General features: G+C 37.3%; 2 protein-coding genes across 3 annotated transcripts; both read right to left on the reverse strand.

Annotated features, from left to right (window-relative positions):
• Positions 1-2,318: 2,318 nt before the first annotated feature.
• Positions 2,319-5,235, reverse strand: LOC105179083 (uncharacterized). Of its 2 annotated transcripts, none has more exons than XR_849209.3 (5): positions 5,012-5,234; positions 3,520-3,815; positions 3,316-3,435; positions 2,849-3,214; positions 2,319-2,774 (listed from the first exon to the last, which is right to left on the reverse strand). XR_849209.3 is itself a non-coding variant. In XM_011102678.3 (5 exons), the coding sequence occupies exons 2-5, from the start codon at positions 3,589-3,591 to the stop codon at positions 2,487-2,489; spliced, it is 582 nt and encodes a 193-aa protein (XP_011100980.2). In that variant the 5' UTR covers positions 3,592-3,815; positions 5,012-5,235; the 3' UTR covers positions 2,319-2,486. The 2 variants fall into 2 exon arrangements, 1 of the variants encoding a protein (XP_011100980.2); XM_011102678.3 differs by having other exon boundaries at positions 2,849-2,950; positions 5,012-5,235.
• A 1,801-nt stretch (positions 5,236-7,036) lies between these two features.
• LOC148787468 (uncharacterized) lies at positions 7,037-8,356 on the reverse strand. Its single transcript, XM_088882375.1, has 2 exons — positions 7,898-8,356; positions 7,037-7,435 (listed from the first exon to the last, which is right to left on the reverse strand). Exons 1-2 carry the CDS (start codon positions 8,354-8,356, stop codon positions 7,037-7,039), a joined length of 858 nt encoding a protein of 285 aa, XP_088738501.1.
• Positions 8,357-11,642: the final 3,286 nt, after the last annotated feature.

Consider the following 11,642-nt stretch of genomic DNA (forward strand, 5'->3'; position numbering starts at 1 on the left):
TAACTTTGTTTTAGAATAATGCTGTAAGCCTTATGTCAATGTAATTTATACTTTTTCAAATGTATTTGTTAGGCCATCTTTTGGAAGGCCATGTATTACTTTTTATTAGAGATATATTTTGCTATTTACCACCATAGAAAAATTATGTCAATATGATACACCAAATGTTAGTGTAGTTCATTCGGGGCTAATTTTATTTTATTTTTATTCATATTGCACAGTGCACGTATTTGATACTTTTTTATGGATACAGAGTTATTTTGTTCACGATTAGTTAATAGTTTATTATGACTTGTACTCAATGGGAGATCATTACTGATCGATTTGCAAACTTTTCAATTTTGCTGGATATAAAAAATAATAAATAATTTACTTGAATGTAGAATAAAATATAAATCAATACAAATTTTTGCACAAAATCTAAAGATCCTAGATTTAATCGCCATTTTTTATTTACGTCAATTAATGGTGAGGATGGATAATTGCTTAACTTGTCGCCACTTGGACACTGACTATAAATAATGGATCAAATAAAATTTGAACATTTGTTAGTTAAGCTGCAAACTAGAAGATATGGTTGAGGAGTTGTTAAGCTCTATTATTAAATATGAGCTCACTCATTCTTAAGTTGCTAATTGAGCTAATTAATAGATATCTATTTTTGTCTTCAACTAAAGAAATCGCCAAACTAGGGTTAATTTTTTTTAGAATTGAAATACAAAATTGATGCACTTGTTGTTCATGTTGAACAACTGAAGTAATGTTGGATTAAACAAAGACTAATATGAGAAGTGCGAATTTGTTCCACAAAGTGATAATCGTATCACTTTTGTATAGGCAAGTGACACTAACAAATATCAAAGTGCTATGAGAAAAATTGGTCACTTCGCTCGTAATTGAACTGAGAGAAAGTTTGACTAAGTAAAAGCTCTCTTATTTGTTTTGCTAGAGTCTCCAAATCTCTTCTTAGATGGATGGCAGATGTGGTAAGACCTAGCACATAATTGGAGAATGAGCAAAATGACTATTATCAGTACTATGTGCTAGTAAAGAAAATTGTAGTATAGCACACAAGAGGAAGAATTGAGTGCCAACCCACGCTCATTAATCGATATGAGCTCTACTCTTTAAGAGTCGAATAAAAGGCAAGCGAGCTACTTTAAAGAGTTGTGCAAAAGGCATTAGTAACATGATATAGTCTAATTGAAGTCGAAAGCACTTTTAGGATAGTCGTTGTGTGCTTTGGCTTATCCATCTAAATGCATTTTTTGACTTAGATACATTTATATTTCTTCTTCCATTTCGTATATGATGGCATATGAGGTTTTGACAAAGACTATGTTAGCTAAAACAAACCACTTGGTTAACTTGCTAAAGTCAACCTCCCTGAGGAAGATTATGTTAGCTGGATGAGACCACTTGGTTCACTCACTAAAATGTTATTCTCCCTTGAGAATGACCATGTTAGCTAGACAAGGCTACTTGGTTCACTTGTTGAAAAGTTATTCTCCCTTGAGATTGACCATGTTATCTAGAGGAGGCCATTTGGTTCAATCGCTAAAAGTTATTATCACTAGATTTATTTCTAGCTGTTAAATAAAGAGGTCTATTCCAAACCTCTTCGCCTGTCGCTTACTACAAAAAAAAATATTTTATAGTAACTGATTTTATAATGGCCAAGTTAATAATTTAGAACACTTTTTAAAAATTGTAACAACTTTTGTAACGGCACCCCCTACTGCGACCTTTTTGGGCTTTACAAAATATTTGTAGCGGCTTGCTTGATTGCAATTACAATTTATAACGACCACGATAGGCTGTTACAAGGATAGTCCAATTGCAAAAAATGCATCTGGACCTATTTTTGGAATGGCCAAATTAAATTTGATTTAATTATTACTGGAACGGTCTTTGTAACACATGTAGGTATGGTTTTGCTTGAATATCGAATTGTTTTTGGAATACTTTTTGTAATGGCCATGATAGTTGTTGTATCGAGCTTTGTATTTCTTTTTTCAATAGTTTTAGTTCTGTATCTACCTTTGTTACTGTTTCAATAATGGCATTTTTTGGACGGCTGTTTTCGAAATTGAAACTATCTTTTGCACGGTCTTTGTAACGACTTTGTGATTACATGACAACAATTCTTATTCTCGAAGCCGTTACAAAAGCGATGAAAAAAATATTTTTTATAATATTTAATTATATTTAATCTATTTTAATATTTATTTTTATAAAAAAAATTATTAAATTTTTTGTCATATCTAGGTAGTTTTAATTTCTTAAATGTGCAATATTATATAAATAAATAAATAATATAACAAGAAAATAAAAATAATTTAATTACAGAAATAAAAATATTATTTTAACATTATATTTTTACAAATAAAAAAAATCCTAATCTAAATCAGCATCCCCTTTGGCCGCATGTCCGTCTTCGTTGGCAATTGGGGATCAGCTGGAGGAACGGGCCAAGTGGGATCCATTCACCCCATCCACTCCTCGAGCCTCGCTATTAGATCATTACGGTTGGGGCGCGATGGTTGTAGTGGCGAGCACGATGGAGCAGTGGACATGCTGGGCTGTGATGGTCCAACAATCATGTGGTGGGCCTTGGAGCCAAGACCGAATACTCGGACCCTCTTCCGGTCGCCCGTTGCTGACAACCACACATGTTGCTCGTTCGGGGCCACAAAGCCTTGAGAGGATAATAAAGGGTCTTGATCACTGTTTTGCTGGTTTCGGCTCTCCTCCATCATCGTCAGGAACAACTCCTACGAAATAATTAATTGATTAGATTTAAAAAAATAATTTTAAATTAAAAAATTAAATTATTTTTTATACTTACCGAGACCTCCTCTACCCTCGGGCCGCTCCAATGCTCGTCCTTCTTTTTATAGCAGTTCTCGAACACCTCCATCTGTTTGACGGGGCGTCTGAGTTGTGCCTCCTGTTAAAAAACCATTTAAAGAAATAATTAGAAAATTAAAAAATCCCAATGGAGGATGACTTCCCACAGTATATGGTAGAACTACGTCCTGGTTGGCTGCCCGATTGAGCTTATTCTCGTGGACTGTGCTTGGAATTCTGGACTTGCACAGTACTTCAATAGTTAGCGCCAAATCTCCTCGGCCAGCCGCAACGGTCGGGCCAACTGATTCCGGGCGTTGACGAACTGTTTTTGCACGAATTTATCCACCTGCGACTTGCCGACCTAGAACATCGACCCATTGTCGTAGTCCCACCAGTAAGATAGCTGCAAATTTCACATTAAAAAAAATGTACGTATTACTTACAATTAAATATTATTCTTACCTTTAAATTATTGAACCAGAATAACTGGTGCTCCTGTGGGATTTGCGATATATTTTTCCAGGGACGCGGATAATGTCCTTTGGCTGTGTATGGATTGCAGTGTGACAATCTTGGTCCGACCTAAAAAATAATTAAATATTAAGAACAATAAAAATTAATAAAAATTTTGTACAATAATTTAATAAATTATTGTTACGTACGTACCTCGCATTTGGAAGGCTGATATACTGTCTTTGGGTCGCTGGTGGCAGTGGTGGCTCTGGTGTGGTGGTGCATCGCATGGCTTGACTGGGGTCTGTGAGCTGTTGGAGCCCGTTGTAGCTGACCCCATTGTGGTGGGATCTGTAGGAATTGACAGCAACCCGAATGTAGGCTTCAATGGTGGGGGTGCATCCGCACCAATGGCGGGAGAAGGACTGGGAGGGCCACAACTGCATGCACGACCATAGCTCCACCCACGACCTCGTCCAGGAGGAGGTGAAGCACCGATAGTCAAGGATCTACAATTTAAAAAATGTTAATATTAAAGAATTGCATTAAATTCTATGATTCTTGTAAACTCCTTAATTTCCTTAAAAATGCATTAAAGCTCTTTTTTTTGTTAAAATTATATTAAAGTCCAATTTTTTCCTTAAATCACATTAGGGTCCATTTATTCTTACTTATCCAAAACTGCATAATTTTTCTAAAAATTGCATAAAGGTTCAAATTTTTCCCAAAATTGTATTAAGGTCCACTTTTTCCTAATTCTCCTAAACTGCATATTTTTTTGAAAATTGCATAAAGATCTAGATTTTGCCTAAAAATTGTATTAAGGTTCAAATTTTTTTTAAAAATTATAGTGAGGTCCATTTTTTCCCCTAATTCTCCTAAAATGCATATTTTTTCTAAAAATTACATAAAGGTCCAAATTTTGCCTAAAAATTGTATTAAGGTCCAAATTTTTCACTAAAATTATATTAAGATTTATTTTTTTTCCTAAAATTACATTAAGGTATTTTATTCTAAAATGCATATTATCCCGAAAATGTACATTAAGGTCCAATTTTTTTTTTTTTTTCTAAAAATGGCTTTAAGATCCAATTTTCTTTTTATAATTGCAGAAATTACATAAAAAAATTTTTACAAAAAATTTAAAGATTTTTTTAAAATTACAAAAAAAATTACAGAAATTTTTTAAAAATCACCAAAAATTTATAAAAATGTTTTAAAAAAATTAAAAATGAAGAAAAATATAAAAATTACATAAAATTATTAAAAATGTTTAAGATTACAGACAATTATTAGAATCTTTTTAAAATTACAAAAAATAATTAAAATTACAAAAAATTATGGAAAATTTTAAAAATTTCAGAAATGTATTAAAAATTTATGAAATAACGGAAAATTATAAAAAAATTATAAAATTTACAAAAAAATTTTAAAAATCACAGAAAAATTTTATGAATTTCAGAAAATTAAGAAATTTTTTTAAAATTACCAAAAATTTTTAAATTTTTTAAAAATTACAGAAATGTATTAAAGTATCAGAAATGTATGAAAATTTATAAAATTTAGAGAATTATAAAAATTTATAAAAATTACAATTTTTTTTTAAATTAGATAAATTTAAAAATTTTTACATACATTTATGAAATTGCATACAAATAAAAATTGCATAAATTTTTAAAAAGATACATGGGATGGGATTACTTACCTCTAAACGGTGGCTGGTGGGGCGGCCGATGGGGCAGTGGTAGGGGTAAACGTGGGGGAGGGGGCAAGGGAGAGAGAAAAAAGAGAAAGAGAGAGAGAAAGACAGATAATAAGAGAGAGAGTGGTGGTGGTAGGTGGGGTTGGTGGTGGCTGTGGCGATCGTGGGAGGGGCGGGGAGATAGAGAGACAGTGAGGAGAGGGGAGTGAAAGAAATAGGGGAAAATATGCTAAGTAGCCCTTATATATATATATTTTGTAACGGCCGGTGCAGAAGGTATTACAATACGTGAAAAATCGTGCCTAAAAGAATTCCAATCACATAGCCGTGTATAAAATCGTTACAAAGAGAGCTATAAAATATGATATTTGTACTTAACTTAAACAATATCGTATTGGCTGACCGTGTACAAAACCATCACAAAAGGTATTCCAAAGAAAGTAAACGACGTCGTTTTGCTCCTCGTTACAAAGAATATTCCAAATAAATAATTATTTTTCACTAAAATATAAAACAAAAATCTGTACTGAAAATTTAATGTCGTAGAAAAGTATTCATTATGTGGAACAATGCAACTGAAATACATGAAAAGAAAAATTGAGCCCTTAACATAGATAACACTCTGGTTCGGTCTGTTTGACAGAATTTGACAGAGAACTTAGTTTCAGGACTTAATTACAATGATTGGTTCTACTTATATTAATATCAATCTTAACCAAGAGTATTGTTTAGGCATGTAATAGATGACCATATAAGTGTTTTTTTTTTTGGGTAAAGGTAAATTTCATTAAGTAAAGTAATAGTATAGAGTATACAAATCAAATCGCAGTCTAAGTATACCATGGTATCCGCCATACTCTACACAAAATAATAGTACTAATGCTATGAGGAAGTTCAGCACTAAGTATATGGAGTCTAATCTCATCAATAATAATCCGAACAAGAGATAATGCATCACGATCCAGCTGTTGATATCTCCGTCGATTCCATTCTTGCCAAATGTGGTACACGAGGGATGCCAGAAGATTGCGATAAGCGGCATTGACAACATGCTTCCCCTCCATCTTCGTGCAGCAATCAATACGTCAATGGTCCATTCTCTAGTGGTCCAAGAAAAGCGGACCTCCCGCCGCAATAAATGAATACACTGTCTAGCATAAGGGCAACAAAAGAATAGGTGCTGGTGAGTCTCAATGGTGCCACTGGAGCATAATACGCACTCACTATGGAGATGCTGAAACCACGGCCGATTCATGGTGGAGAGACTCTCATGCAATGCTAACCATAGTATAAAAGTGTTCCGGGGAATCTTGAAAGGGCCCATAAGTAGTGAAGACCAGCCTACCTTTGGGCCCGAGTGCCGAAAAATATCATAGACTATTTTGTTGGCATAAAAGCCGCCATCAAGCAAAATGGAATCTCGAACGCCGCTAATCAGAGGTATAAGTCGCGTGACATCGAGCATGAAAGCATTCCTCATCCGAGGCCAATGCCACTCCCCATCCTGAATGACCGCCCGAAGTAGATCATCCCCACATGTGCGAGTAAGTGAGGGACCGCGAGGGACATATTGAATAAGAGGCCCTAGGGGATGCCATGGATCGTTCCATAGCGATATCATCTCACCATCACCAACCATATAACGTATATGCGGCTGCAAAGTACTACGTAGTGGAAGTAGCTTCCTCCAACCCCAAGCACTCGACGTAGCATCCACCGTCCATATAGATTTACCATGCAGTTGCATCGAGTTAATCCATGAAACCCAAATAGGGTAAGGTTTGAAGTGACCACCTTCCATATGTGCCTGGTCATAAATGCCAATTTAAATCCAGTAAGGTCCTTAAGTCCTTAGCCACCCTTCTCAATTGGTCGACACACTAGTGGCCAAGCAACCTTAGGGTAACCAGTGGTCGATGTACCTTTCCATAGAAAGTTGCGGAACTGCTTCTCAATTTCTTTGATAATGCCTTTAGGCAAATAAATGCCATCGGCTAGTAGATCTGAAGAGCCATGATATCGATTTTATCAGTTGTATCCTTGTTGCGAAGGACAACTGAAATGCATCCCAACCTTGTAATCAATCTTCAGCAATAATGGTTTACAATAAGTGATTGTAAGCCTAGATGAAGTGAGTAGCAAACCTAAATAAGTGACGGGAAGCATCCCCTCCTGAAAACCAAGAATGCCAAGTAGTATATCTCGAATTGGATATGCAGAGCATGAGAAGATAATATGGCTCTTGGCAGCATTAGTATGAAGCCCGGACAATGAAGCAAACATCTCTAAACCCTCCTTGAACAACCGGACGGACCCCTCATCAGCTCGGCAGAATAGAGGCAAATCATCAGCAAATGATAGTTGGAATAACCCGATCTCACTGCATCTCCAATGATAAAGGAATCCACCATCTTGCTCTATTTTTTGCTGAAAAATAAGTTCGAGCACCTCCATAATCAAAACAAAGAGGTAAGGAGACATGGATCACCTTGTCTCAACCCTCTAGCCCGTGCAAAGAAACCATGAATACCCCCATTGACAGCAATCGAGAAAGAAGGGGTGGTGACACACTCTCGGATCCAGCCAATGAATTTCACTGAGAACTTAAAAAGCCGCAGTGTCCCACTCCACCATATAATCCTTTCTCAAGTCTACCTTCATCGCACACCGGGGTGGAGTGCGCTGTTGGTTATAACCTGAGAACAGTTCCTAAACAAGTAATACATTGTCTCCAATATAGCGGTCCGGAACAAATGCATTTTGCATAGGGCTAATCAATTTATCAAGCACCACTCGAATACGCTTCACTAGAATTTTAGTAATTGCTTTATAAAGCACGCTACAACAGAAAATAGGACGAAAATCACCAACAGTCAAGGGATTATGTACCTTCGAAATTAAGGCAATCATCGTCGTGTTAACTTGCCTCAATAGTCGCCCATGTTGAAAGAATTCCAAAACATCATTCGTTATTTCCTGCCCCACAATAAGCCATGCAGATCTGTAGAAACCTGCAAAATGTCCATCCGGGCCTGGTGCTTTGTCCTCCTCGACGTCAAAGAAGGCCTCCTTCACCTCATCTCGAGTAACATGTGCTGTGGGTGCAACACCCTCCTCAATCATCAACACATGCCTAGCCCACGAGCGTAAGTGTGCAATATTCACCATCCGCTCCCGCCGTTCACCACTTAGCAACTGCTGAAAGTAACGAAGAAATTCAGCAATAATATCATCTTGATTAGTGAACATATTGTCGTCTGAGCCATTAATTTGAAAGATTTGCTTTGATGATCGGCAGACAACCACTTTTTTGAAAAAGATGCGCGAGCATTGATCTCCCCCATTCATCTACTGCATCTAGGCCCGTTGTTGCAACATGATTTGTTCTAGTTTGATGGCGCGCATATAGACAAGTCTGCAGCAATGCTCAAGATGCAGGAGTAGCTCGTCATGCCGATTTCTCGCCAATAGCTCCTAGGTAGTAGCAAGGAATCCCCTTGCTAACTCAACATTTAATGAAAGATCCCCTTTGCGCTTTCGAATTGCCCTAAAAGTAGGTTTAAGGGCACGAAGCTTCCTCGTAACCGCAAACATAGCTATACCCACAATAGTATGCCTCCAAACCGACTGAACTACATCAAGAAAGTCAGGGGAGGAAGCCAAATAGTTATCAAAGCAGAAGACACTTACACAATTTAATCGCGTGCAGCGATGGAATAGGAGACGAGAATGATCTGACGTACTTGGAGCAAGGCTTCAGTAACAAGCATTCGGCCAATATTGCATGACTATATCATTGACCAATACTCTATCAAGCTGCTTCGATAAGCTCCTCTCATTCGTGCTACAATTGTGCCTAGTGAATGGCTCACCTTGCGTTGGAAGCATAATAAGTCCCGCTTCCATGATCAAGAGCATTCACACGAGCAAAGTCCAGTCTCGTGCATGCTTTCGTGATAGCATCAGGGTACAACGGATTTCCCACCCCACTTGCAACCGCGCCATGCCCCTCAAGTGTCCAAAACTCCACTGGTAGGTGCTTCAGTCGGATCCACACCGGGACTTGCATATGTTTGTGTTTACACAACGCCATCCCCGGTTCCCACTTATGAAGTACAGTCGGTTGTCCTTGAAACAACTAAGGCCCCCCCTCAATTACTTCATCGTATTTAATTGAAAGAAATAAAAATCATTTGGTATCACGATAACGTCCTTCATAGCTGACCATATTGAACGAACAAAAGCATTCAAGTGATGAAAATACGGTTTCCACGGTCAAGACCCAAAAAATATCCCATAGCCGTATGTTTCCACTATCAAGACCCATCACGTATCATGCTCAAGGATGATCAGATTACAACTTCTCCATTTTGCACACTTGGCTCAATGTACTTGAACGTTCTACGACTAGAATTATTGAAAGCAGTAGCGAATTTATCAACAAATGAATCGGACTGACTCGATGCATGGAGGGGAGTCGTACCTATGAAGATGCTCATATTTTCACACACACCAGCATCCAACCGCGGCTGCCTTGGCACACCTTCCGTTAGCTCCCCAATTTCGGACGACAATGCAACAACAGTTATGGAAGCAACATAAATAGTACCTGCAACAACAGAAATAGTTTCAGCAGCAACAAAAACAGTTCCAGTAGCCGAAAACTGTGTAGAAACTGATAGAGGTGTTGTGATCTCCTCCAGCGGCAGAACAGGCTTCGGGTTCAACTCTTGAGAAGCCCTAGTAGAAGAAACTGTTGTCTGAACAGATTGCACTGCGGCTGTGGACGGAGGAATGAGCAGATTCCGACGAGCCATACGAAATTTGCGTACCAGCAAATTACCATCAACCTGGAGAACGCGATGGGAACGGATAGGGCCAAACTTCTCTTCCCACATCTACTTTAAGTTTTCCAGTGCCACAAGAGAAGTTTTATCACCATTATCGATTACCTTATGCACCAAGTGATGGAATTCTGCAATATTGAAGGAGGAGCGAACGTTTCCCATGGTACCCGCATCACGCTGCAAACTGCCGTCGTCTCCAAGCATGTCCACTTGCGCTGCTCGAATAGCATCAACAGTATCCGTCTGCCCATCACTGCTATCAACCGCACGCAAAACCTCATTGCCATGACCTTCATTGTCGATTTCAAAGTCCCCAAATCCGTTGTTAACGCGTACAGCAACACGCTCGTCCTCTCCCAGTCGATCACCAACCTCAACGGCGTCCTCCGCCGTCTCCTTCCCATCGCCACCGAGTTCACCGTGAGGTGTTAGGGTTGTAGTGTGTGTATCTTAAGGTGTGCTAGTGTGTGTGAGCGAACAGAGAGTTTTTTTAGAGTCCATGATTTTTTTTAATGGCTCAAGAATTATTTACAGGAGACCACATAAGTGTTGGTCAAGTTGAAATTTGATCAACTGCAACCTTTATCATCTCGCTATCAAGTTTTTGCTTAGTATTTGCAATTTCCAGTGCTGCAGATTGGAGATATGCTGCTGAGCAGTTTGTGAAGAACCTTCTTGATAAATTCATTGTTCATCATAAGTAATTTATTCGCTGTTTTTGTGATACTACATATATGTGTCTCATTAGAAAACTTGACTTTCTTGTAAGTCCCTATTCTTATTAATAGCTTTTAGAAAATAATGCTGGTTAAACTAGATGAACACCTTTTATATGATCCTCCTGATTTCTGTCCATTCCAAAAATATATTCATTTTTTCCGTATTTATTTTTATCCATGTTTCTTGATCATAACTCTTTTTCTTTTTTTTGCAATTTCTTTTTGAAAGGCACCGCGAGGTGCAAGTGAATCGGCCAGGGAACGCACAAGCGGAAATGGTTAAAATAAATTGTGTAAAATAAAATGAAATCGCAGTGAAACCATGATTCCAAGGGGTGTACCCTTGAAGTTTTCGGGCCTTCGATGTAGCTAATAAAATTAAACGACAATAAAATTAATATAGCTATTGGTATAATGAAAAAGGAGAAGAGTAAAAAAAACAAAACTTAAGAATCACCTTTTCTTGATTTATTTTGAACGTCCTTCGTTGATTCGTTCACCCAAGCCTCAACGTAGAGACCTCTAAAGTCGTGTCCACACAACACCAGAACTTGGAATTCCTCAATTCAATTTGCTAGAAAAGAATTGAGGAGAAGAACATACCAAGTGTGCACAAAAGGGGGGTTCCGCAGTGGAAAAATTGGGAGGAGAGGAAATTTTTTTTGTCTATTCATTCATTAGTTATTCCAAATAACTAATACACATATATATACCTTGAATAGATGCATTAAAATATGTCTAGATTCATTTAACCATCCATAAGGTAATAATCCTTTATTCCAAATAAAGGATGACTAACATGGCATTTTTCAGAAATGATTTTGTTAGTCAATAATTTTCTTTTTCAATCATTTCCACCAACTTAATTCATGGGCTTGGGCCGATTTTAATTAATAAAATATCAGGCCTAATTAATTAAATCTAATTTAATTAAATTCCACTTAATTAAGTCCATCATATATTTAATCCAATTAAATATATTAACCTAATAAGCCATTATTAAATAATCAGTTCAACTTATTAAATAATAAGGGCAAGCCCAATATAAATTAATCCAATCAATTTATC

Source organism: Sesamum indicum, linkage group LG7 (assembly GCF_026168435.1).
Source record: "Sesamum indicum cultivar Baizhima isolate 11 linkage group LG7, ASM2616843v1, whole genome shotgun sequence".
NCBI classification, from domain to species: Eukaryota; Viridiplantae; Streptophyta; class Magnoliopsida; order Lamiales; family Pedaliaceae; genus Sesamum; species Sesamum indicum.

What these genes read in the sequence shown, in the direction of transcription:
- LOC105179083 (XM_011102678.3), bottom strand. Translation starts at nt 3,591, where the DNA reads ATGCACCACCACACCAGAGCCACCACTGCCACCAGCGACCCAAAGACA. An exon ending in ATCAGCCTTCCAAATGCGAG is followed by an intron (nt 3,436 to 3,519) that starts GTACGTACGTAA and finishes ATTATTTTTTAG; the next exon opens with GTCGGACCAAGATTGTCACA. An exon ending in CGAGGGTAGAGGAGGTCTCG is followed by an intron (nt 2,775 to 2,848) that starts GTAAGTATAAAA and finishes ATTATTTCGTAG; the next exon opens with GAGTTGTTCCTGACGATGAT.
- LOC148787468 (XM_088882375.1), bottom strand. Translation starts at nt 8,356, where the DNA reads ATGAATGGGGGAGATCAATGCTCGCGCATCTTTTTCAAAAAAGTGGTT. An exon ending in TGATTGCCTTAATTTCGAAG is followed by an intron (nt 7,436 to 7,897) that starts GTACATAATCCC and finishes CTTATTTTTCAG; the next exon opens with CAAAAAATAGAGCAAGATGG.